Source organism: Trichoderma asperellum, chromosome 3 (genome assembly GCF_020647865.1).
Source record: "Trichoderma asperellum chromosome 3, complete sequence".
NCBI classification, from domain to species: Eukaryota; Fungi; Ascomycota; class Sordariomycetes; order Hypocreales; family Hypocreaceae; genus Trichoderma; species Trichoderma asperellum.
In genome coordinates this window covers 2,631,716-2,655,749 of record NC_089417.1, presented here as the reverse complement: position 1 = coordinate 2,655,749, position 24,034 = coordinate 2,631,716, and the positions used below count along the sequence as shown (strand labels likewise).

Sequence of the window (24,034 nt, the reverse complement as noted above, 5' to 3'; positions counted from 1 at the left end):
TATGTACTGGTTTATGCCTGTTCTTAGTTAGCATGGCCCAATACCCCGACATTTTGCGGCGCGGTTGGTGCTTGTCGCATCTATACGGGCCGGTATAAGAGAGCAATTAAAGGCTGTTCCAGGCCGATAATGCGGCACCCTAGTCCGACCACCCGGAAGCCCCCGCTGAGAATCCACCGCCCACGGAATACTATGACTTTTTTTACACGTATCTGCCTATCTATGGAGAAGTGCACTGACAGGTCTGATACGCATTTTTAATATCCGCTGTCGTTCTGATAGAGAGATTCAGCAAATCGTGGCCAATGTCTGTATATCTCGGCAGGGCTAGGCTAACCTCAGCTAAACCCCTCCCGCCTCTTCCGTTATCTGGTACTCACACGTGCGCCCAAATTGGGAAACTCGGCGAGAGGCAGAATAGCACTACTAACTAGTAAATCTAGATGATATGCATACCCATGTGCTCCGTACCGGCTTTTACCATGACTAATAGTTTGGTGCCGGAGGGGGAGCTGTCATTGCCGGCTGCCCGGCGTTTCAGGGAGCCAGGGCGTTGGTTGAGTTTACGACTTTCGCCTAACTTTCTGGTGTGATGCGAATGCTATACATTAGTATATTATCTATTATTGATCCCTTTTCGTAGACCCGCAAATGACAGATTTCACGGCTTCCTAGTATGCGGGGAAGGAAGCTCGTGGGAAATGTCGGGTTCATTTCAAGTAACTAATTGTTCATTCAATTGGCTTCCCCGCCATCGTCATAGTGGCGATGATCCACCGTCGCAAAGGCGCCGTGGCCAAGATAGTTTGGTGGGCGGAGTTGATTGGGGGGCGTCAAAGGCGATGTCCGTTCTTACCGTCTTGGCGGGATCGGGATCTAGGTATATAGCTGAAGAAGGGAGCTGAGCTGAAAGGGAGTAGATTGCTACCATTCGCTTGAATTAACGTTTTGATGGTTGAAGCTCTCGCGTTGAGGTACATGTAGGTTACGCTAATATTACTTTATGTAAATGCGGTCTTACGCGTATCAATTTTCATGTATCTGTCACCATAAAGGGCGCATCAATAGTTTTATGTCTACTGTCTTTCAATGGAGATGCAGAGAATTCGCCGATATTCTCTCGGCACCGCGGGCTAATATCCATTAACTTAAGGGAAACAAAAGTTTCTTCAACCTAGCCATCCCGGCAAAATCCCCCGTCACGGTCCCAGCCTTCGGTATACCCTCCCCCAAAATCAATCAACCAAGCGTTATCGTTCTCATCGATCAAAATGTTTGCTGCCTTCACATCTCCCCAAACCATATCATTTGCGTGCAGTGCTGATAAGGCAGCCTCTATCTGAGCCATCCGCCGTTCTCTAAGTGCGGGTGGAAGGTCATTTGGTTCTTCAGGGTGGACGATTGTAGACAATGGTCGACCACAGTCAATATGGGTTAATAAGAGCCCAGGAATAAAGTCATTGTCATCCATCACAATGCCGTATACGTGACATTGATTCACCTGAGAGTCTAGGCCGACCGCGTGAATCTTTTTGTATGTTTTGAGCTCTTGGGTGATTTGTACACTGCCATGGCAGCGTTTAAAGAAGCATGCGGTTTGGCCCTTGTCAATCATAACCTTTTTTTGGTGGCTTGAAGAGTGCATCTTCTGGGTTCTTATGGCATGTAGTAATTCCGGCTGGATCGTAAAAGGCTGTCCAAGTTTCTACGTCATCCAAAAGAATTGTCATCAGATCGAACAAACGATGGCAGTGGGGTGACCTCTCAGTCGGCACATGGCGCGGTTGTAAATTTTCATCGATTATATCGAGTATAAAGGCGAAGAATTCGGGATAGAGATATTCTTTCAAGGTGACTGCAATATTCTCCACCGACTCTACAGACGGATCAGGTGCGAGCTCAATAAGGAAGTGCTCAAATGGAGCCATGACCCATTCATAGACATCAGTATCGTATACTTGGTCTAAAACTTCTTCACCAGATTTCAGAACTTCCAAATAGGACCTGTATTTCTTTGCCATGGCGGGCGAATTGACAAAGTTTGATGGTGAGATCTCAATGTAAAAAACTTTGCCATTTCGGCGGACCGTGAAGGTTGCATCATCGTCACCTTTTACTATGCTGGTAATGTGATATTCTATCTCGTACCGTGGGAGAGCCGCCATTGCGATAATGGAGCGGTAGGCTGTAAATGTTGTTTCATAGACTGTAAAACATCAAGTCCCACTACAGACATTGACTCCGACGAGAAACAAAAACCTGTTGAGAGAAGTATTAATTCACTATTAATTCACCTTTTGTAGATACAATGACGTGAGAGCCAGTAAATTCGTTCACAGACCCTAAGGACAAGTTTGCAAGTTCGAGGTTGTGGCTCTCATGCTTTCCGCCGAATGAACGCTGTAGCTACCCGGTAGTTATCTCTGTTATTATTTTGCTATAGCTTATCGATATAGATCGTTGAGCATACTTCATTTTTTTTTTTTTTTTTTTTTTTTTTTTTTTTTTTTTTTTTTTTTTGATCCGAGGAATATTTAACCTAAGTTTCAAGCAATAGTGTAACTGCCTATCGCTTACGTCCTCACTGCTCTTTTGCAAAGAAAATGACAGAGAAAAGAGAAATTAGAATCCACCAACAGCAAAAGTATACTCAGGGATACGGCTGAGTCTAAAAAAAGCGCTCGATCAATTTCTTGCGTCGCGGTAATGCTACCGTCTGTAAGCTACTCATCATTGGAATACTACCCTACTAAAAATGGAATCATGACGTGATTCTCCCGATGACTATAATTAACCTTTACTCGAAAAAAAAAGAGAGCAACCAACATCAAAGAACCAACAGCGGATTACGCGCTTTTGTAGCTGTTGGGACCCAACACATAATCCAGCCACAACCAACAACCCTAGACTAAAGGGCGAGTCCTCGTCATCGCAACAAGATCAACAGGGTCCAGTTGAAACGTTTCCATCGCCCTCATGACCCGCCATCCACGAGGGCCAATTTCCGCGACCAATATTTAGTTCCGTGGAGACTGCTCTATCTCAACTGCGTTTTTTCTTCGTGGATCTGGCCTCTGCTGGCCTCGCCATGGCCGTTTTGACGAGGTACCGTAGCACTGCTTCTCAGGCGAGGAGTTACATGAAGAATACCCGCCGCGGTCGGCCAATCAGACCAGCGCGGCAAGATCCTAGCGCGGCGCTTCTGGCTAGTAGTCCAAAGATAGAAGGCACTAGATCCTCTTGTGGACTAGTATCAATGGATCTATACCTTGACGCGCGCTTGAAGCTACAAACCAGCCAATGGCGCATCTCCCGCTAGTGGAGCCCAATCCCACAAAGCTGCTACCAACTCCCTCCCGCCAGCTTCATCAATATCGCCGCCAACCTCCAGACTTACTCCCAGGCTCCAGAAAAGAACCCGCAACAGCTGGATCGCCAAGGGCAAGGCAGCGCGGCAAAGCCCCCCCCTGCAAAGACATGCATCTTGCCATGTGCAAACTGGGCCGCGCAGGGGACTCTCGGGCCTCGCTGCCATGCGCCGTCGCATGAGCCGAGCGCTGGGCATGTCTTGCACCTCCATCGGCGTTTTGCGCGGCTGGGAAGCTCAACAGCATCCTTTTCCCCCACGGCGATCCCCATCCCGTCTCCAAAATATGCAATGCAATGATCCCGCTCATTTCCTGTTCGCGCCCTCGTTCGGAGAGCTTAAGCTGTTTGGGGCATGGCTTTGATGCCACTGTCGGGCCAGGCTCTGGGCATAAGCACAGCCGCGTCCTGCAGTTCATCGCGAGAAGTGGACCGTGGACATGCCATTTTCTGCAAGGCAGCGAGTTCTCCATACCACGTTGACGGCTGTATGATCCACCTAGGACGGATGTAGAGAAGCTTGTGGAGATAGAGAAGAAGAAGTCTCTCTCTCTCTTTTTTTTTCTCGAGCCATGTTTCTGATGCTTGTCCTGGTCCCATCTAGTAGTATTAGCCGCCTTGCAAATCAGGGCGAAGCGCTTCCTTACACGGATTTGTCCCCCCCTTTACCACGCAACATCGAAATTTCCTTTCCCATCCAGCTTTTTTTTTTACACACATTCTACGTACGCCCCAACGTCTGAGTTACTCGTACGAGCAGAGCCATGCAGGCCTTCGTAGACAGCAAGATAGCCACCTTTCCTAAAAAGGACCTTCCTAACCGCCCGTGGCTCTATCATAGTGGCAGGCCGACCAATATCAGCGAGCCATTCTAGGCAGACTGAGCTTTTCAGATACACGCGCTCCGTTTCATGTACAGGTCCAATTGGGCTTAGTCCGTCTTGTTTCATCCGGACAGCCGCCCAAGGCCCATGATGGATTCTCGTTTCTAGCCTCTGACAGATGATGCATCGCAAAACTTAAAGCAGGCCAATGTCCCCCCCGGCAGCCTGCTCTTCTCTTCTTTTCTCCAGAGTCATTTTGTTTTTGTATGTGTGTTTTGTTTTTCCCTCAAAGTTCACGCAAAGTCTTTTTTGTTTCTTTTCCCTTTTTCTCATTGTTGTTTACTTCGTTCTTCATTCTTTCTTTCCCCAGTCGCGGAGATTCTCCTGCTGTCATTATCAGTGTTTTTGAGTTTCTCCCCCTGCAGAAGACTCGCCGCCTGCTCCCCCCCTCTTACAAGGAACAGACCCTCAAAGTAGACCGCATTGCAGGCCAGTTCGGTCAGGACCGCGAGGATCTCCGCCAGTCAATCACTTTTAATACCTAATTGTTTCATTTTCCTTGTCAACGAGCCGGTCTCGTATCACCTCAGCCAAACACCGTTCTGTCTTTTCAACACTTCCACTCTCTTCTATCATTTGCATATTATCTGCCTTCTCCACCCGCCACAACCATCTTCTTCTTCCTGCCAAATCAGAACTGCTCGACAACTGCTTCGCAATGCCCAGACAAACCAAGAACTCCGGCGAGCAGGGCTACGGCGGCCTCCCGTCTGGCCTGCCGTCTTCTTCCATGTACCCTCAGCCACGCATGATGCCCGATCCCTACTATGTCCCTCCTCCTTCTTCAGCCATGCCGATTCCCTCGCCGCTTCAGACTTCTCAACAGCCGCAATACGGGCCATACTCTACTAGTGCTCCTTCGCCAACTCTCCCCATGGTATCGTCTCAGCCATCCCAGCATCGGCCCAGCTCTGGAGCCTGGAGTCAGCAAGACGACCAGCAGCTCCTCACGGCCCGCATGCAAGGGCTCAACTGGAATCAAATCAAGGAGCAATACTTTCCGTCCAAAACACCCAATGCCTGTCGCAAGCGCCATGAACGGCTGATGGAGAGGAGAGGATCCGACGATTGGGACGCCCGCAAGATGCAAATACTGGCCAAGGAGTACATGAGCATGCGCAAGGAGATTTGGAGCGGTCTGGCAGCTCGAACTGGAGAGAAATGGAACGTTGTTGAGGCCAAGGTAAGCCCAAAAGTCCTTTTTCTATTTGATCCTCGATCCTCTTCCTATTGCTTGTCTCCTACCTGTGTTTTACACCGACAAAACAAGATATGACTATTCGTCTTCATCAAGACCCCCTCCTTTCTTCTTCCTTTTATCATCACCAGCCATTGCTAACACTGTGCGCCCTTCACTCATTTAGTGCATGTCCAACGGCCTCAAGAACCTCCAGAGCGCAGCCCGTGCCGCTTCGCGCCGTGACCGTCTCGAGACGGGAGCACTCACAGGGTATGACGACGATAGCGGCATTTCCGGCATCGGCCTGACCCCCGTTGATGAACTAGACGCTTCCTACAGTAGCCCTGCGACGAGCTCGTCCGGCACTCACTCCTATTCCAGCTCCGCCAGCTACCACCACCAGCAGCAGCATCTCCAACCTCACCCTCAGTCTCACCTCCACCCCCAGCATCACCAGAGTTCCTACGGAATGGGAGCAGCGCCGTACTATGGTGGCCACGGCTACTCCTCGAGCGTGAGCTCTACCGCAAGCATGAGCCACGGATATGTGTCCCGCGGCGGCACCGGAACCAGCCAAGACAGCAGCCCATACCTAGACAGCCAGCGCCTTTCTGCCGAGAGGGGCATGGAGTCTCTTGTCCGCCGTCCCCGTGGAGGCGAATACTGAGATGTCTCTTACACTCTTTTATCATTATACCACCCCTTTCCCCCGTTTTGTTGTTATACTACCCCCTCCTCCATTCATTTTTCTTTGGCTCTTCGCCGCCTCGACAGTGCGGATCACTACATATGAGCTATGCCTCCATTCCTTAATTGTCTTTATACAGTAGTTTGCATTGATGGGTACAGTAAAGGCGTTGATATGGCGTTTTTGATATTACTTAATCCCTTATACGCCAAACCCCCAGGGACAAAAAAAAAAAAAAACAGAACTGAAGCAGAAAACACACTTACTAGAAAAAAGAAAAACGGAGGGGAAAAAAAACATGCGGGATACACAGATTGTTTGATGGGGGTTTTTTTTTGGATTGACCATTAATATTTATGAGCATTTTTGGGTCAGATTGCAAAAGGGGGAACATCATAGGATGAAATCAGCGTTTTAACGATGTATAATAGTGACAGAGGGATCATATGCATAGGAATCCAGCGGAACAGAATTGTACATGTCTTTTTTTTTTCTTTCCATGATTTTGCTCATCACTTTTGACGACTGTACCCAATATCGTCTATTTATTGTACAAACAGTGTTGTGTGATGCCTCTAATGTCTCTAATTTACACGTGCCACCTAGACACTATATCAAACAGATGCATTTCTCCTTTTTTTTTTCTTTTCTTCCTTTTCCCGTTTTACACAGAGAACAACAATTATTCCTACAATGGGTGGCAGTAAATCACCGTCTTGGCTTTGCCGTCTCTCCATGTTCGACCGCTGTTGCAGCTGCCATGCCTGCCATTTCTTCAAGCTCCTCCTCTTCCCATTCACCATCCTCCTCCTCTCCAAAGACGCTCTTCCAGGCTCGACGCCACATATCCTTTTTGTGCAGTAGTGCAAGTATCATCACTCCAGGTAGATGCCACACGCTTGCCCAAAAAAGGCCCCGTGCGCTTCCTTTGTGACCTTCGTATTTCCAAAACCGGTAAGCCTCACGGGCCTGCCAGAGGTTGAGGGGCGTGCTGGTTAGAGCAAAATACCAATCCGTCACGCCGGCTGCACAAAGACCGAAGCACAAGGGAAAGAACACAAGGCTGTATCGCAATGCAACGCGCCCATTTCGCGACGGATTTGTCCATGCGAGCATGCGCAGGCCCGCAGCCTTGTACTCTTCACGAACACCCCAACTCAAAGCCATGAAATGTGGGAACTGCCAAGCAAAGAGAAGACCGCCAAGTAGCCATCCACCAATGGAGGATCCATCACTGGCCAGAAGGAGCTCCTTCCAGGATCCGTCCTTTGTGGCAGCTTCGCCAGCAGCAGCAGCCCAGCCCATCAAGGGTGGGATTCCACCAACAACAGCACCGACCCAGGTGTTGAATGCAGTCACCGCTTTCAATGGCGTATAAATGCCGGCGTAAATGACAATGTTTGAAAGACCCAAAAATGATACAGTGGGGTTGACGCCAAAATAAAGAGCGCTCACTCCGGCTGCTCCGCAAAGGGCGGCGAACAAAGCCGCCGCGCGATTCGAAATGAGGCCTCGCACCAACGGTCGGTTCCTTGTCCTTGTCATCTTGGCATCAGTGAATGGCTCGTAGAGCATGTTCAGAGTGTTGGCACTCGCAGAACAAAGCGCAGTTCCAGTTGTCAAAAATGTAAGCGTCAATGGGCTTAGACTTGGCGTCTCGGTCATTGTGGGCATTAGCATTTCAGGAACCGGGTATAGCGCATATGGTGCCATGGCCGACAGAACAACGAGGACGGTTAGGCGGGGCTTTGTGAGAGACAAGTATGCAGAAAATCTTCGGCGAAAAGAATCCTTCGGCTGCGACGCTGCGGCGGACGTGAGGAGCGAGGAGGCATCGGGAGGTAGAGGAGCTTCGGATGATGTAGATCGAAGGAGGGCTTGCTTGCGGGCCTGTCGCTGGCGGTGGGGAGCGAGATCTGAAATCGACTGAGGTGTTTGCGTTGCAGGCTTTTGTGGTGGGGTTGACGAGGTTGAAGTCGAGGTCGCTCTGGAATTACGCCTCGAGATTATAGATTCAAGACATCTTGATGTTTCGAAAAGCCTGTTTTGAAGAAAAAAAGAGCCGCCCAGCGATGTCGCAGAGCTTCGAGGAGCTTTCAAGCTCGGGCTAGTAGAGAGCCATCGTCGTGTTGTTGATGTTTGAATACTGCACTTGGACAGTAATTGAAGCTCCGGCGCAAGAGCTATGACCAATGGTGACCGCATAGTCGTCGAGTATCAGAGCGCATGGCGTCCCACGCAGGCCTTAATCCATTCTCTGATACTCACAGCGGACGTTTGTCGTTTGGCGGCTCGACAGCGTGGGCGATCTAGCGCAGATCTGCTGATAATCTGGAGTTTTCTCTGCTTTCGGATATCGGGTCAGCGCACGTGATTAGGCACGTGCAACTCCTAGCGCTGTCGTTCCGAGGCAATCTGAGAGAGCCGATCTGCGAATATTGGTTGACGAGGTCGTCAATACTATAATTTTAAAAAAAGCTCTTTGCATATGGTTTTAGCAAGAATCTCATTTTGAAATTGTTTTTTTTTTTCTTTACCAATAGATATTTGTATCATGAATGGCACTCTATGGCCCTAGGCAAAAGCAATTGACTCTCTTGGTCTAATCTCGCGAAGAATAGATATGCAACAAATACATCCGGCTGCCATTCAGTTACCAGTGTGAAGAAAGCATTGCTATCTCATCATCGCCCAAACCACTGCAATATCCGCACCTACATCTAAACCCATAGCACAAATAAAGGAGCTGTGGGCTCAGATTCTTCCCATATGAAATCGTGAGTTCTTGTCCAGCAATAATATCTGCTCGTGCTGTCATAATAAGGTTGTTGGCTTGGTTAACTCGGTAGTCAATATTATTTATGGGATGGCAAGCATGGTTGAATCGAGCAGCGATTGGGAATAAGCCAGCCGTATGGCAACCAACAGCAAAACTGTATACTTTTTAGTCAACGACCTTGGCATCTTTCGAATTAGTAAGAAGAGAGTCTTAAAAATATTCAAGCTTACCAATTAGTATGCCATATTCCGAGAATAATAGGCGTATCTCCCTTTATAAACTGATGTGAATGGAGACTCAGTGCGATATCCATATCATCGCTGCCAAGGTTATAAAATTCCTGAAACAGATCGTTGTTTGTGGCCACGAATAGGGGACGTTCTCTCAAGATGACATCTCCTTTCGCAAGATCTCTTGTAGCAAAGGCTCCCCAGCCAGCAACGTTAGATTTGCTAACTTTGAAGAAACTATTTTCGAATTCCGGATCGGATGACATTTTACGTGTGAGATCGTTGTCTTCCGTCTTCTCTCCGGAGAGCGAAGCTTCGTTCATGCTTTAAGAATATGCTATTGATTCATTAGTAAGGATAGGGAAGGTAGAGGAGAGCCGCTTACCTTTTGCAAATCCAATAGACCCTTCGATAATAGGGGTTGCCGTTATCAGGACCGTAGCTGGTGGCAACGGGCCACTAAACTCTGATAAAATATATACATAAAAGCACTGTAGCTAATAGGTGAATAGGTAGGTACCTATATAGAGATAATTAGAGTGCAAACATAAAAACAAACAAGGTGAATGAAAGTTAAAAAACAAATTAGCAAAAAGCAAAAAGGGTCACGTGGTTCAACGAGCACAACATAACTTTGTTATATGAGAGTTCTTCCCCCCTCTTCCCCTGCTTTTGTAATCCTCCGACTCTGCCTCCAACTCTGAGTCTGGCTCTTCTGCTGCTGCTCTTTCGTCGTCTTGTGCGTCAGCACCGTCTTGTGCGTCGTCGTCTTCTTCTGCTTCTGCCTCTGCCTCTGCCTCTTCTCCTTCTTCTCCTTTTTCTTCCCCCGTGAAAAGATACGTTTTCTCTTCACACACGTACCGTACGGGAAGCATCATGGCATCATCTGCTCTTGACGAAGCCCTATTCCAGCGCATTACAATCCTCAGCACAGAGAGGAAGAAGCAATTACTTGATCTTCACGACAACGGATGTCTAGACGAACTACTGACAATACACGGAGAAAATGAAATCAAGCTCCTAGTTGAGCTACGAAATTCAAGGCCGCAAGTTCTGCAGGATATTATCGCAGATGATGTACCAGCAGAGCCAGTCCTCAATTATATTCAAGATCTGGACACTAGAGTTCACATTTTCGAAGAATTTCGTCGCCTTTCAAATAGGGTCAGTGCTAGGAACAGTATGAATGCAGCGATATTCAGTGTTTTTATGGTCGCTCCAATCACTCAGTTGGAATACCAGCTTCTGGAACTGCAGAATTTAGAAAGAGGGGGGGATTTAGCGGGTATTGCGAAATACTTCGGTGCTCTCGCTTCTACTTCTTTAGGAATTCTAGCATGTTCGTTTTCCCTCCCTCTCTCGCTCTCAAAGCTTTTTATTAACCATAATCAGATGCAAATAGGGGAGGGCGCCAGTCCCAGTCCGCGTCAAGTTCTTCCCAAAATAGTCCTCTGCCTTCACCCGCCCCGGCCCTAGCCAGCCCTTCCAAAAGAAAACCTGATTCTCATGAGCGAATACCTTCTGCCTCTTATCCGGAATTACAAGCACCAGCTCCTCCAATGAAAGCCACGCCTCAGCCATCGACCCCCCCGGCAAATATGTTAACATATTTCATCCAGCAGTCGCCTTGGTCTCCACCAGTACAAAGTGCTACCAATTCTCCCCAACAGAGCCGAAATAAGACAGCGTCTAACATTGTAAGTATCTAATATACTGATCATATTTTTTTTTCTCTAACATTCGTCTATACAGTGCAAAGTTAGAGACCATCACCAATGCGTTTTAACCCACACACAAGATCCAGAGGCAGCCCATATTTTCCCTTTCGGAACTTCAAAACATACGTTCTTTCCATTCTTTATGACTATGCTTCATACATTTTGGGATCCTAACCAAGCAATCGTCTGGAACAGGATAATTAAGCAAACAAATACCCTTGAATCACCTCAAAATTTAATTAGCCTGAGTCCTACCTTACATTGCTGGTTTGACAAAGGGAAAATGGCGCTGAAACCATTGCGACAAATGATTGATGGATCTATTATTGTCCAATTTCACTGGCTAAAATCCCCCTGCATTATGCCTTCAACTCCTTTGCCCAGTGGTGATATGGACATGGATGACTGGTTGCATAAAGCAGGATTAGCGGACAATTCAAGCTGGGGGAATATTAAATCGCATCGATGGAGCGGCATACCGATCGAGACAGGACAGATATTTACGCTGAAGGCAAATAACCCCAATCATATTCCAAGCTTCGAGCTTCTACAGCTTTCCTGGGACTTTCTACGCATTGTTGCCATTTGCGGTGCTGCTGAAGCAGAAGATTTATTGGACGATAATGGCAGTGGCAATGGATACTTTGGCACTGAGCGTCGTGAAGCAACAGTCAGCATTTGGAATGAAGATGATTCTGCTCAGTTGCGAGACTGGGTGGGAAATATTGAGAATGATGAAGAGCTCGAGCACGATGCCAACTCTAGCAGCTAGAAGCATGGAGATGGGGCGACTGAGCAAAATATTTTGCAGCACCTAACCTTCTAATTTTAGTACTTGAGACAAGGTATGTATTTGTACATCAACGCTATTCTTTGATGTAACATACAGACAAAGCCCACTAATTGTGTGAGTTATCACAGTATGCCTCTGAGGCCCTTTGAAAACAAAGACCCTTTGAGATATTCTTCATAATGGCCTTGGAACATTTGTGCTCAAGCGCACGCACAGGACCTATAATTAGATGTACTACCTTTTGTACTTATTGTCCAAGTAGATACTATTCACTTTGTTTGTTTGTATCTTATTTTTTTCTTCTTTCTTTTTTCTTTTCTCTTTTCTTTTCTTTTTCTTTTTTTTTATCGTGAATGGTATGATGTTTTCTACTTATTTATTCATTTTCATGAGTGCTGTTCATCTAAATTATACAAATACCCTTCTGTAGCCACCGTTGGGAGCAGATTGCGCAACGTTTTCAGTCCCTATTCTCTTGAACTCCTCCAGATCCTTCGCAGTGACAAACAAGTTACGGAATTCCCCTGGAATACTAATACCGTATGGATAAAAATACAGACCTAGAGGAATTCTTCCTTAGTGGCGCCGAATGGACTTCAACTGTCACCGAGAGCGAAGCCCAGGAGCGAATCGATCTCGCCGTTTTGCCTAGTGACGAGAAGTGGAAAGACGCATATCGGATGTTTCAAGATCTCTTTGCAGATATCGATACACCAATTGACCAAATCATAGCTTCCAACTTTACACAACATGAGATGCGTCTGTTCATGCTATCTACATACAAAATTCTGATAGCTGTACAAGACGACAACACGAGCAGATTTTACACACTGCTACTGACAAGATTTCAAGATGTTGCACCTGACATAATTACAAAAATGACGATGCTGTATTTTGGGCTTCCAATTGAGCCGATAGACTTCTCATTAACTGATATGACTTATAAAATGGAGATTCAAGAGCCAGAGCCGCCACGATATGTCGCAGACCCACCTTTACACTTTTTAACAGCACATAAGGAGCGTAATTGGGGTAACGGGATTCTTATAGGTGAGGTGGATAATTGTTCATTTGGCTCTGCATACGTCGTTCACTAACATCCGTATAAGGGAGAAAAGATCGGCCATATCCTGTACCCGCCCAGCAGCCGCAACACTTGCTATCGAGTCTCCCAGCCGGCTTTTTAAGCAGCTCACCATTTCAAAAAGAGGCAATTTTGCAAGAGGAAAAGAATACAATGTTACACCTAAGAGGTGGTGAATTGGATGAGGATAGTAATTGGGAAATGCCAGGCGATAATGGCGACTGGGGCGAAGGTGATGATGGAGACCTCAGCTACGTCGAAAGCAACAGTGAAGACGGCAGTGTAGATGTTAACGAAAAAGAAGACAACGATGATGAGAGTCTCAGCTGCGAAGTCAGCAACGAAAGTATCAAAGTTGGCGATATTGAAGCAAGCTATAGTGAAGCAAGCGATACTGAATCCGAAGAGTTTGTACTTCCAGATTCTGAGTGGGATAACTCTATAAATCTTTACGGCTTCCAGGGGTTTGCGTCTTTTCTCCCAGGAGATCAATGGACATTTGAGGACGCCGTTAAGAGATTACTCTCCCTCGGACCTCAAGATAGCACGAAATTTTCCATCGTTCATTTTGACAAGGAATCCAACAAGGTCGATATCATTTGCGACTCCTTTCCTTTGCGCCCCGACAGCATATCTCTAGATTATATCTCTAAACAAGATTTAACATTGGGCCCTTCATTCTTCATAAAGTTGGAAAATGAATCTGCGCCGGATCACTGGCAACCTAGCGAGGCAGAATTGGCCGCGGGTGTCTCTACAATCACATGGATTTTAGACGAGGGAATTTCTCCCGAGTTAACTGGTGCTTTTTCATGCTGTTATCTGACATTTCAGGCGGCTGGCGGCTCGCAGTTATCCCAAAAAGAAGTGAGCAAATGGGATTTCGATCAATACCACGCTTATGTTGAAACAGCTTTTGAAGTTCTATTAGGTCTTCCCCTGGGCTGTTTCCATCACGCTATTTTCCAAATATACAGCCCCAGTATCAACTCTCGTACCTCTCTAGGATATGGGTTCACAGCGATTAAATCTTCTGATGTAGAGTTACTGGCCTCCAACTGCGGCAAAGAACCGTTGGAACTGACATGCGCTGGACTCGATGACGAAAACGAACTTGTCTTTGTTCTACCGTGCTATTATAACATTAGCCAACTACAACGTGTTTGGCACAGCAAACATGACATCAGTGAGGCGCTTAAAATCATCCGGCAGATAGTATCGTTCGCTTTCGGCGACAGCATTAAGCATCTCAAATATGTTCGCCTTCTTCACGGCTGGAAAACATTAGGGCCAGAGGTCAGCAGGAATCAGAAATACTATTCTATTCCAATGTCTGATGACCTACCTCCGAGTTCTGTGACTCACTGTGCGTCGGCCTTATCCGAAATCATTGCTGATTTAGATCCTTTTGCTCTACTATACCCAGAGTGGGATGAAGATCGCACTTTTCTCTATATTCAAGAGCCCAACGGAGATAATGAAGCCGATGGACGTATTCAGATGCCGTCGTTATCTTCAATGGTGGATGAATTTAGGAACAAAGTATTCGAACTCATGCAAACTACCGGATACAAGTCAAGTCAAGTTATACGCGTGAGCAGCGGTGAATCGTTCATAAGCATCCGACCTAAGATAGAAGACGGGCCTGCAACTACCAAGGATAATGCTCCAAGCTTTTTCATTGGTCCTCAAACTACAGACGAAGAGTGGTTCAGAATTCGCGCCAGAATTGCTTCCCCTGCAGCGACCATTCAAATTGTTGATTCTAGTAAGTGGAATTGGCGAGCTGAAGATCAAGAGACCAGCATCTGGGGCCCGCGATATAGACGTATGGCGGAGGCTCAAGCTACGAAGAAGCTGAAAAAGAAGGTTAGTTGGGCAGAGGTGGCGGAGGTTATCCAGGAGAGAGTTACTTCAGAACCATCAAAGTCGGATGGTATAAGGCCATCAATAGAAGACGAAGAGCCTGTGGAAACTGATCATTCAGATTGGGATCAAACCCAGCCTCGCAAGACGAAGATGAAAGCGGCAAGCGACAGTGAAAAGCGGAAAAAGACGTGGGCAACTCAACGCAGCATCTTTGATCGCCACGGACTCGTCCCTTGGCCTGCCAACTCAGGTATCCAACTTCCAATGAACGCACCGTCCTCTGAACATTTGCTCCGCACTGGGCCTCGAATGCCTCTAGTGAGCAAAGCCATATTGACACCCACAGAGCAAGGAGAACTTCAACGGGTCACTTGGGATTTGCGAAATCTTTGCTTAAACCGGACAGCGAGATGCCCGTATGATGGATGTAATTTTGCCTATCGACTTGACGATGAAAATGCCATGAGGAAACACCTGAAGGCATCCCATAGAGCTCGAAAGTGCATGTGGTGTGATGAAACGCTATATGAACACTGGAACATGACAAGGGTTAATCGTCATGTTAGAGAGAAACATAAAGATGAGCTCATGAAAGCATTAGGAGTTGGAAAAGCGGCGATCCGGCGATTTGACAAAGAAGGAACCATCTCTATACCACTTAGACGGGTCAAAAAGAGACTTGGGCGCTTAGCCTTGGCTTTGGCATCCGAGGGTGCAGGGCTTGAGAAGCTAAAATCTCAGGAATCTCGCAGCGAAGAGAGGCCGGGATTTTGCGATCGCTGTGGCCGTGACGTAAACTACTACAGTAACACTGAGCGAGTCTATCATGACAATCACTGCAAGCCGGGCATTCTCAATAGCGCAAACTGCAAATTCTGCACCGTCTGCGGCAAGACCGTCTCTTTAAGCGTAGCTGAAGCTTATAAGAGTGGCAAATCAAACGGACAATCAAACCATTGCTCGCATAAAGTGGATGACACAAATGGCCCTCACTGTTCTCGCTGTGGATTCAACATGTCTCGTCTCCCACAAGATGGACGCACTCAACACCGCAAAAGATGCAGAGGATTCGGCGCATCGTCTGGTCGATTCTGTCTCTATTGCGGTGGAGAGTTTCAAGATACAGAGACTCAGGCAGATTGGGATAGAAACAAAGAACACATGGTTGCCTGTTTCAAAAAGAATCCCAACGTGATGGGCGTGCTTGAAGAGCCAGAAATCGCAGCTTTCAATCAGCAACAGAACAATCTTCGACTCCAGATAAACGCTGCCATGTTAGATGCTATCAATTCTGAAGAAGAGCAAGATGGGAAAAGGAGAAAAGACAATGTCGACAATGAAGATGCTAGTCAACCGAAACCAGCGAAAAGACCCGAGGCAGCAACACATGGCCAGGTAACCGCAGATTGTTCAACTGGAAACATTAGTACTGCACGGCAAAGAACAGCTCAAGATACAGGAGCCAATGCAGAAATCCAGGCCCACACTACTTCTAATCTAGACTCTAATCGCCATAGCCAAGAAACTCTCAGAGCCATCCTGTGCCAGAGTATTTCTGACTACCCGCAGGGCGAATCATCTCCTAGGCCATCTACAGAAGCCCCTGATAACGCATCACTTCAAAAGCTTTCCAGTACATCTCTAAATCAACGCCAAAGTCCGGATTCAACAGCACAAGAAACTGAAAAAGAGCCTGAACTTGAAAATAGAGCTGAATCTCCGCTCTTTGTAAGTTCTAGCTCCTCCGAGGCTGATTCGGACACGGGATCGCTCTTTGGCGAAGACGTTGAACAGCAGCACGCGCAGCAATCTGACGACGGAGAGTCAGAAGACGAGCTCTTGGCAGATCCCTCAAAGTCTAAACGCCAGAAGCCAAGAGGGAGGAAGCGGACGAGGCTCGGCGATCGCGACTATCGGTTTGAGAGCGAAGACGATGACGATAGCGAGACTGACCAAGAAGGACAGCGCTCCAGCCCCCCTCGACGTTCACCATCGCCTAATTGGCGGAGGATACTTGGCCCGGAAGATCCTGAATTCGAGCCCTCTGAGGAGTTTTACTGCTCAAAGTGTTTCCGCAAGGCTCCCAAGAACCACAAACGGGACAGGTCCCCCCTTGGAAGAAAGAACGAAATTGAGGTATGAGAGTCCTATTCAATTATATATAGTAAAAATTTCGTTTTTGCAACTTGCTAACTAAGGGACCTTCTTATAGCTTCACCATGATCCAGGCCGATGCTGTGGAATCCGCCGTGGAATTGGCTCAGCCAAGAGACTCCCCAACCGCAGTGGCTGGATCCCAGCAAACCTCATGCCAAAGCCCCTTTCCACTCTACGTAGAAAGTTCATACGGCGATATCCCGTCTATGCTCGCACGGTATATCCCCTCAATGCCACCAACACCAACGGCTCCTACTACCGCTCAGACCCGAACAACGAAAGTAACAAAGCCTGGTGGAGCATCCCTTGGCCACCATTCAGGGGACCGTCTCCCCTGCCGAGCGGCTGGGAAGCCCCCGATGTAGTCGACATTCCTACTGCTGGGAGAGCGCGCCAGCAGTTTCAGTTAAAGCCGGTGCTTGACCCGACATATCGCCTGGAGAACAACGTCCGGTATTCAGATGATGAGGACGAGGATGATGTAGAGTCAGACAAGGACACTAACGGCAAGAGAAAGAGAAGGGGTAAATCCGCTACCGCGAGGAAATCACGGAAAACCACTACCAATGCTGAGAGAGTAGCTGCGCCTCGGCCAGTGAAAAAGAGGGCGCCAAAGACAGCGAAGTCGCAAGCAGCTTTATTACGCCAAGAAGCACAGCAATTCACGGAAGGGGAATCTTTCACCCGACGATCGACAAGGAAGCGGCATAAGTCTGGCAAGGAATAATGTGTTAGTGGCGGGACTTTTTTGTCCAGCTGATTTATTTGCGAGTTTGTCTTTGATGTGTTCGGTTCGTTACTTGAATTGAAAGTATTACATGTTTATTAGATCGCAATGTGGTTTTGGATTTGGTTTGTTGTAAACATTTATTCGTACAGCTACTTTGAGTATTATTCGAATCATAGAGGAATAGACGCATTTTGTGGTTTTGTTGCTACTGTTATTTAATATCTATGCGCCTTTTACGCCTTAGCCTTTTATATGACCCTCCTGCTCATGATCTACAAATCCATATAACAATGGCCCATATACACCAGTCCGAAACTCTGGGATCAGTGTGCCGCTCCAAATATTGCAACGCTAGAAAGTGCAAAGATTTTATAAGCTTCCAATAGCTTTGAGCAAAACATCTACTCCCTCCGCACCGACGTCGCCCTTGTTCCCGAGCAAGGAACCGATATCGCTGAGGATGCCCAAGGGAATGTAGCATCCTGTCTTGGCCTTGTCCAAACTGTCTTTTAATCGGCTGGTATGTTCCCATTCCTTGGCTGCCACTTCAGCTCTCTTAATGACGCGGTCGGAAATACCGCACATGGCAGCACAATGCATACCGAAACTACCCTCTGCAACACCGTCTTCGAGCTTATACAGGAACGTGATTCTACGCTCTTCATCGTCAACATAAATCTGCATGCGTCGAGCACGAACTTCTGGGTGGTTCTCAAATTCAGTGGCAAGAGAGTGATAGTGTGTTGCGAAGAAGCCGATGCAGCCGATATGAGTTGCTACATGATGCAGCACAGCTTGTGCGACAGCAACACCATCATATGAGCTCGTTCCTCGGCCAAGCTCATCAAGAATGACGAGAGAGCGAGGCGTAGCTTCGGAGAGGATCTTTTTGGTTTCAGAGAGCTCCACAAAGAAGGTGGATTGCGCAGCGAAAATATTATCGTTGGCCCCCAGGCGAGACATGATTCGATCAACAGGAGTTAGACGGGCAGACTTGGCCGGGATGAAACAGCCGACTTGAGCCATGATGACGGCAATGCAAGACTGTGAGGATGTTAGAATTTGTAGGTACAAGCGAGTATTTGGGTTGGCGTAAATGGGTAAACTTACCATTCTGAGAACCGTAGACTTACCAGCTGCGTTGGCACCAGTAAGAAGATTAATCTTGGCCTGGTCGCCGCCGAGCTTGATGTCATTTGGAATAAAGTCATCAACAGTGTTAATCATGCAAGGATGTCTCAGTTCCTCAAACTCCATCACGCTACGTTCTTCCTCAACGAACTGGGGTCTGCAGCTTGGTTCTCCGAGTGAGGCCGACGCCTTGGCAAGACTCACTAGACAGTCAAGCTGGGCTACGATTTGGATAGACTTGACCCAAGTCTCATAGTCAGCATCGAATTTCCGGCAAAACCGCGACGCGATTTCTCGAATGAGCTGGGAGTGGGTTTCCTCCGCTTCTTGAAGCTCTCGAACCAGCGCCGTTAGCTGAGGAAAATACCATCGCTTGACGTCCTTCGTTGCAGACATTTGACGCCAGCTAGAAGGAATCTTGACAGCTTTTGGGGCTTCTATCTGATAGATTTCCTTTCCAATATCTGTATATTTGAGAGCCTTGCACTTGAGTTCGCCCTTCTTCTCCAGTAATAGATCATTCAGTTGATCTTTAATATCCTGGATTCGAGCCACGCTGGCGTCAAAATCTTCATCGATACCGCTCTCTGGAATCATCAGCTTCTCTTCTTTAACCCTCTGCCGGTTGAATGCCGTGTTCCAGTAAGCCAGAGGTTCCTCCAAATTGGGCATGGATGAAATGAGCTTATCGATCAAGCCATTTCCACCTTTGAAAGCAGCAGCAAGAGTCATCGTATACTCAATTTGCTCGAAACCTTCAAGAACTCGAACAAAATCTTCTGGCTTGCAAGCACCAGCATGAATACGTGAAATGAGACGCTCAAGGTCGGGCATCTTGACTAACTGCGAAGCAAACTGCTCACGGACGGTAGGATCATCATTCAACAGCTCCACAGCATCCAAGCGCTCATTGATGCGATCAATATTACACAGTGGGTGGGCAACCCACTGGCGAAATAGACGTTTGCCGAATGGAGTTATGCACTTATTAAGTAAACCAAACAGCGTGCCATCAGTACTGCCATTAACAGTGTTGGAGAATAGTTCAAGGTTTGTCAGTGTTTGGCCATCCAAAACAAGAGTACTATTTTTCTGAATAGGCTTGTAGATCTCGAAGCTCCCTTGTGACAATAAGGGGCCTTCCAGTTTGAGGAACCGGAGATATGAAGTCAAGCCGCCAACAGCAGACATGACCAGATCATCATCTTTGAGTTCCAGGAGCGCTTCTGGCCATACTTCTTCCTCGTCGTCTCCTTTAACAAAGTATTTAGCGCAAGATAGTTCTCGTCGAGAGGTGTCGGCATCCCAAAACTCTGTCCCTGGTTTTAAATTCGTCCATATAGTGGTAGGAGAAGTGTTGTTTTTGAGGATACGAAGAGTTTTTGTAGATAGCCCGGACTTTTCTAGTAAGAGTTCTCGGGGGCCAATCTGAGCAATAAGAGTTTCAAACTTGGTCCGATCGACATCGTCAACAAACCCCGAGAGAAAGAATCGACCAGTCGCAGTATCTGTGAACGCAATACCAAATGCCGGTAAGTCATCCACAAGAGATTCTTTGATAGAGACACAGTACGCAGCCATGTCATCTTGAAGCATGCTACCGTCAACCAAGGTTCCGGCAGTTAAAACACAGCCCAACTTTCGAGAAATGACTTTATCCGCTTTTTTGCCGCTCTTGTCTTCTCGTTCTCTCATCTCCTTGCCAAGATTGGTCTCCATCTGCTCGACGCGGGCAACCTTGTACTGTTTGGCAATGAACTGGTTGACCCAGTGGTCTAAAGAGCCCTCTGGGACACCGACCATACGCATGTTGACTCTATCGGTCATTTTGAAGTCGAACTCTTGATGACCAATGGTTGCATCTTTTTCGTAAAGTTCATAAAACTTGCCCTTTTTGAAAAAGACAATGGTGTCCCAGAGATTTTGTTTGATCTCCCAATACTGTTTCTCAAAGGGTGAAAATTTATTCCACGCACCCGGAGGGATAAAGAGAGTTCGCGGATCATAGTCAGGGTCATCGGACAAGCGCTTATCTTTGTCTCTGATGGTAGCTAGCCAGGGATAACGCTCGCTGGGCTCCTTCATATATGCCTTCTCCTTCATCTTAGGATCCTTTGTGCTGACGCGGTCAATTGGTCTAACGACAGGTTTCTTTTCAGTAGAGTCTGGGTCATAAGACCACTGCTTGGCTGTGGACTCAGTAGGTATATCTTCCATGTCCAGATCACCATCCATTTCCAGAAGGTCAAGAGGCACAGCAGAACCTTCATCAAAATTCGCAGTATATCGTGCCGTATCGTCCTGGATAGGAGACGAGACGTTGGTGCGTTTGCGTGCTGATTGAGGTTTTGACGGACGCTTCCTTTTCTTCGGTCGAGAAGTCTCTCCGTCTGAATCGTCGGATACAACAAAGTCGTCCATGTCATCTGCAGGTCTTGTTAGGCTCGTGCTTCCATATGGCGATCATGTAGGCGTTGGATACGAACCTTCATCCTCTTGCTCGGCGGTATCGCTTTCGCCATAGTCGTCTTCATCATTGACAACGTTGCGTGCCCTACCACGCCTCCGAGTCTGTGAAGCCGCTCCATAGGCAAAAGGCTCATCATCTTCGTCTGAGGACTCGGCATAATTGATAGCCTTCTTTCCCTGCACAGAGTCAGTCAGCAGGCTGAAGCCAAAAGAGCCTGGAGAGAAGGCGACACAAACCTTTCGAATTGGGCTACTGGGGGCTACCTCACTCTCTGAAGCTTCGGCGAACTTGACTTTGGACCGCTTGACGGTCGATTCCATATTCTCTTGCGAGCTGGTGGGCTCCAGAGCATCGCTAGAAGGCACTGGGGTGGAAAGCTCGGCAAAGAATTTCGTCTTTGGCAGAGAGTTGGCTTTGGTCTCTTTCAGAGGGGAGGAATATTGGATATCGGACGAGACCTTTTCCCGAGCAGCGGGCGAGCTTGCAACGGGCGAAGACTTCTGGAAGAACGACATTATCGATTTCTGTTTGGTCGCAGAGGAGGCGGCAGCAGCTGGCCGAGTGGCCTTTGCTGGCGTGCGAGCAGTGCTCGCTGCCTTGTCACCTGGCATTGCGGCTCGAGCACAGATGGCTGCTCACGACGGAGTAGAGACGGAAAGGTATTGGATATCCAGGCGAATGGCAGATTGCCGGATAGTTGGAGCTGCGTAGAGCTTGGGATGTAACGAATGGACAGCGTCAAAAACAAAGAAACAAACGCGGGCGGGCAATTATAAAATCAACACGCTGAGCAGCCAAGCGGCGGCGAGCTGAGGGCAAGACGACATGGGTGAGAGAGAACCCATGCATGCAGATTGCAAATGCACCGCGTCGCGATCGCGTCTCGACTCGCTAAAGTGCTGCCGGCTGGGGCTTATCTCGCGTAAAGTGGGTGTGCGATAGGCGGATACACTGGCTATCAGCACTGTATCGGTCCTCTACAGCTCGCCGGTTTTGAGAGCAGCTGCGCCTACCGACGTTCTTAGCTAATGCCTAGGTACCTGTAGAACCCAATTCGTTCTCTTATTCAGTCAGCATTTTTCCAGAAAGAGTCGCAAAATTAGCAATATTCCTGTTTCTGAAGCACGAAATGAATTAATCATCTAGCGTCGTCTCTACACGACGTTATTTACAACTGAGCTGTCATTGTTCTAGCCTCCTCCTGCATAAATCTGGGTCTCCAAACTGCCACTTCTCCATAAATCTCCGCGTCTTATGTAAACTGCCGCTTCTGGAACTCAGCGGCCCATCTTATTCAAGGTCCATCTCACAAACTTGCCAACAAACAACATGCACCAAAACAGGCAATATCGCCAACCGGTGTCGTGAGCACTTTTTACTAGCCGCCTGGATCGCTTGACATCTCGTGTCGCTCTTGGTACGCTGAGGCTGTCGTACGCCTGGACAGCATCCTGCAGGCTGTTATGCTTGCAAATCTGGTTTGCTAAATCCCATCCATCCACCAATGCCAAGTTGCCCCCAATGCCTGCAAACGCGCTGAGGGCATGATTGCTATCACCGAGAAAGACAACCGGTGCTTCAGATATGTTGTAATGAGCGAACGGCAGCTTGTCTCGTGAATTTAAGAGCAGAACCGTCTCAGGATCGGTGCGCCTGACTATGCTCCGAAAGGGCTCTGCGATATGTGACCCAAGATCAAGGCTCTGTTCTATGACTGCTTGTAGCTGAGTTGGCGAGCTGCGATCCAGATTGCACATCTGATGTTCATTTTGACCTACAGCCCAGAAGATCCTGTGCTTGTCAACTGGAGAAAAGAAAGCTGAGACGCCAGTGCGAGAGACAACAAAGCCCCAATCCTCACCTGGTGGCTGCGGAAGGGCGTCTTCGAATCTGGCTACTCCTCCTCTGAGAACTGCGCCGCCATGACACAACGTGTCAAATGGACGCAGGCTTTGTCGCAGCTTACTATTCGCTCCGTCAGCGGCTATGAGGAGATCACACTCTTGTTCGATCTCTTGGGCATCTTCTCCCCGAACAACTCTCACTCTTATGCGACCGTCTGGAAGCTGGGTAGCAGACACGCATTTTGATTCCCAGTAGATGGCACACTGATCGCCAAGATCGAATGTATTGTGAAGGACTTGGCGGATATCTTTTCGCGCAATTCGAACGCTAGTTGACGGAATGCCTGCAACTGGTTTCCTGCGGAAAGCAACTTGCTCATTCCAACTTGAATCCCATATCTTGAAAGCACCAGCTCCCTCAAGTCCAGATATAGCGTGCTTCAGCGCGTGATCAAGCAAACCGAGATTCTTCAACGCAACAAGGCCACCTGAATCGTCAAATCCAGTCAGAGACAAAGTATAAGTCTCCCTCTGAGCAGCGATCTCAGGTGCATCGCGTTCGTAGATGATGATAGTTGGCGGGTTGAGTTTCGGGTTCCAGAGCTTTTGGAGGCCAACGACAAATGCGGAGCCCGCAAGACCTGCTCCCGCAATGACTATGGTCTTGTTTTCGAGAAAATGGCTTGAATGACTTTTGGCACCATCATCTTCCATCGTGCTATCGTCTTAGTTTTGCTGGAAAATGCTGTAGAAAGATGAGAACTAAGACGCGCAAAGACGTAAGAGCGCACACCCTTTATAATTTAGTGTATGACATCAAGAATGGTGATGGCGCAGCGCTGTCAATTTCTTGTGACGTATGACGTTCCTACGCTTTATGTAACTTATCTAGACAATTTGACAAACGCTCAAGACATCCTGCTGTGAGACGGCTCAAACTCGCCCTGCATAACACTAGAAAACTGCACGGATACATTCTGCCAGCACAGCACTCCAAACGTGTTTACACAACACTGGTCCCTAGCCAAACACCGCATCACTGAAGTTTGTGGAGTTTTGTATATAATTCTAGATCACATGAGAGAATAAGTCACGCAAAGGATGAATTTTC

General features: G+C 47.7%; 9 protein-coding genes across 9 annotated transcripts; 4 read left to right on the top strand and 5 right to left on the bottom strand.

Annotated features, from left to right (window-relative positions):
* Positions 1–1,079: 1,079 nt before the first annotated feature.
* Positions 1,080–2,807, bottom strand: TrAFT101_005456 (uncharacterized protein). Its single transcript, XM_066127483.1, has 3 exons — positions 2,342–2,807; positions 1,776–2,259; positions 1,080–1,705 (listed from the first exon to the last, which is right to left on the bottom strand). Exons 2-3 carry the CDS (start codon positions 2,163–2,165, stop codon positions 1,175–1,177), a joined length of 921 nt encoding a protein of 306 aa, XP_065983594.1. The 5' UTR covers positions 2,166–2,259; positions 2,342–2,807; the 3' UTR covers positions 1,080–1,174.
* Positions 2,808–3,949: 1,142 nt separating this feature from the next.
* Positions 3,950–6,637, top strand: TrAFT101_005455 (uncharacterized protein). The gene is made up of 2 exons (XM_024910153.2): positions 3,950–5,433; positions 5,615–6,637. Exons 1-2 carry the CDS (start codon positions 4,909–4,911, stop codon positions 6,095–6,097), a joined length of 1,008 nt encoding a protein of 335 aa, XP_024757343.2. The 5' UTR covers positions 3,950–4,908; the 3' UTR covers positions 6,098–6,637.
* Positions 6,616–8,420, bottom strand: COX10 (Protoheme IX farnesyltransferase, mitochondrial). The gene has a single exon (XM_024908696.2). It carries the CDS (start codon positions 8,321–8,323, stop codon positions 6,827–6,829), a length of 1,497 nt encoding a protein of 498 aa, XP_024757344.1. The 5' UTR covers positions 8,324–8,420; the 3' UTR covers positions 6,616–6,826.
* Positions 8,421–9,123: 703 nt separating this feature from the next.
* On the bottom strand, positions 9,124–9,450 carry TrAFT101_005453 (uncharacterized protein; the record flags this gene model as incomplete). The annotated part of the gene is made up of 1 exon (XM_024902743.2): positions 9,124–9,450. One exon carries the CDS (start codon positions 9,448–9,450, stop codon positions 9,124–9,126), a length of 327 nt encoding a protein of 108 aa, XP_024757345.2.
* Positions 9,451–10,003: 553 nt separating this feature from the next.
* Positions 10,004–10,913, top strand: TrAFT101_005452 (uncharacterized protein; the record flags this gene model as incomplete). Its single annotated transcript, XM_066127482.1, has 3 exons — positions 10,004–10,466; positions 10,520–10,824; positions 10,887–10,913. The coding sequence occupies 3 exons, from the start codon at positions 10,004–10,006 to the stop codon at positions 10,911–10,913; spliced, it is 795 nt and encodes a 264-aa protein (XP_065983593.1).
* Positions 10,914–11,206: 293 nt separating this feature from the next.
* Positions 11,207–11,617, top strand: TrAFT101_005451 (uncharacterized protein; the record flags this gene model as incomplete). The annotated part of the gene is made up of 1 exon (XM_066127481.1): positions 11,207–11,617. The coding sequence occupies one exon, from the start codon at positions 11,207–11,209 to the stop codon at positions 11,615–11,617; it is 411 nt and encodes a 136-aa protein (XP_065983592.1).
* Positions 11,618–11,817: 200 nt separating this feature from the next.
* Positions 11,818–17,475, top strand: TrAFT101_005450 (uncharacterized protein; the record flags this gene model as incomplete). The annotated part of the gene is made up of 4 exons (XM_024906207.2): positions 11,818–11,869; positions 12,197–12,688; positions 12,748–16,727; positions 16,804–17,475. 4 exons carry the CDS (start codon positions 11,818–11,820, stop codon positions 17,473–17,475), a joined length of 5,196 nt encoding a protein of 1,731 aa, XP_024757347.2.
* A 104-nt stretch (positions 17,476–17,579) lies between these two features.
* Positions 17,580–21,902, bottom strand: TrAFT101_005449 (uncharacterized protein). Its single transcript, XM_024900886.2, has 4 exons — positions 21,316–21,902; positions 21,096–21,255; positions 18,589–21,035; positions 17,580–18,522 (listed from the first exon to the last, which is right to left on the bottom strand). The coding sequence occupies exons 1-4, from the start codon at positions 21,688–21,690 to the stop codon at positions 17,848–17,850; spliced, it is 3,657 nt and encodes a 1,218-aa protein (XP_024757348.2). The 5' UTR covers positions 21,691–21,902; the 3' UTR covers positions 17,580–17,847.
* Positions 21,903–22,114: 212 nt separating this feature from the next.
* On the bottom strand, positions 22,115–23,743 carry TrAFT101_005448 (uncharacterized protein). Its single transcript, XM_024908697.2, has one exon. It carries the CDS (start codon positions 23,635–23,637, stop codon positions 22,357–22,359), a length of 1,281 nt encoding a protein of 426 aa, XP_024757349.1. The 5' UTR covers positions 23,638–23,743; the 3' UTR covers positions 22,115–22,356.
* Positions 23,744–24,034: the final 291 nt, after the last annotated feature.

Bases quoted from the DNA above. Each gene is read 5' to 3' on its own strand.
- TrAFT101_005449 (XM_024900886.2), bottom strand. From the start codon at position 21,690: ATGCCAGGTGACAAGGCAGCGAGCACTGCTCGCACGCCAGCAAAGGCC. The intron at 21,036-21,095 runs GTTCGTATCCAA...CAAGACCTGCAG, and splicing joins CGCCGAGCAAGAGGATGAAG to ATGACATGGACGACTTTGTT. The intron at 18,523-18,588 runs GTAAGTTTACCC...ACATCCTCACAG, and splicing joins AGTCTACGGTTCTCAGAATG to TCTTGCATTGCCGTCATCAT.
- TrAFT101_005455 (XM_024910153.2), top strand. From the start codon at position 4,909: ATGCCCAGACAAACCAAGAACTCCGGCGAGCAGGGCTACGGCGGCCTC. The intron at 5,434-5,614 runs GTAAGCCCAAAA...TCACTCATTTAG, and splicing joins GGAACGTTGTTGAGGCCAAG to TGCATGTCCAACGGCCTCAA.
- TrAFT101_005448 (XM_024908697.2), bottom strand. From the start codon at position 23,637: ATGGAAGATGATGGTGCCAAAAGTCATTCAAGCCATTTTCTCGAAAAC.
- TrAFT101_005456 (XM_066127483.1), bottom strand. From the start codon at position 2,165: ATGGCGGCTCTCCCACGGTACGAGATAGAATATCACATTACCAGCATA. The intron at 1,706-1,775 runs GTGCCGACTGAG...TGGATGACGTAG, and splicing joins AAAATTTACAACCGCGCCAT to AAACTTGGACAGCCTTTTAC.
- COX10 (XM_024908696.2), bottom strand. From the start codon at position 8,323: ATGCGGTCACCATTGGTCATAGCTCTTGCGCCGGAGCTTCAATTACTG.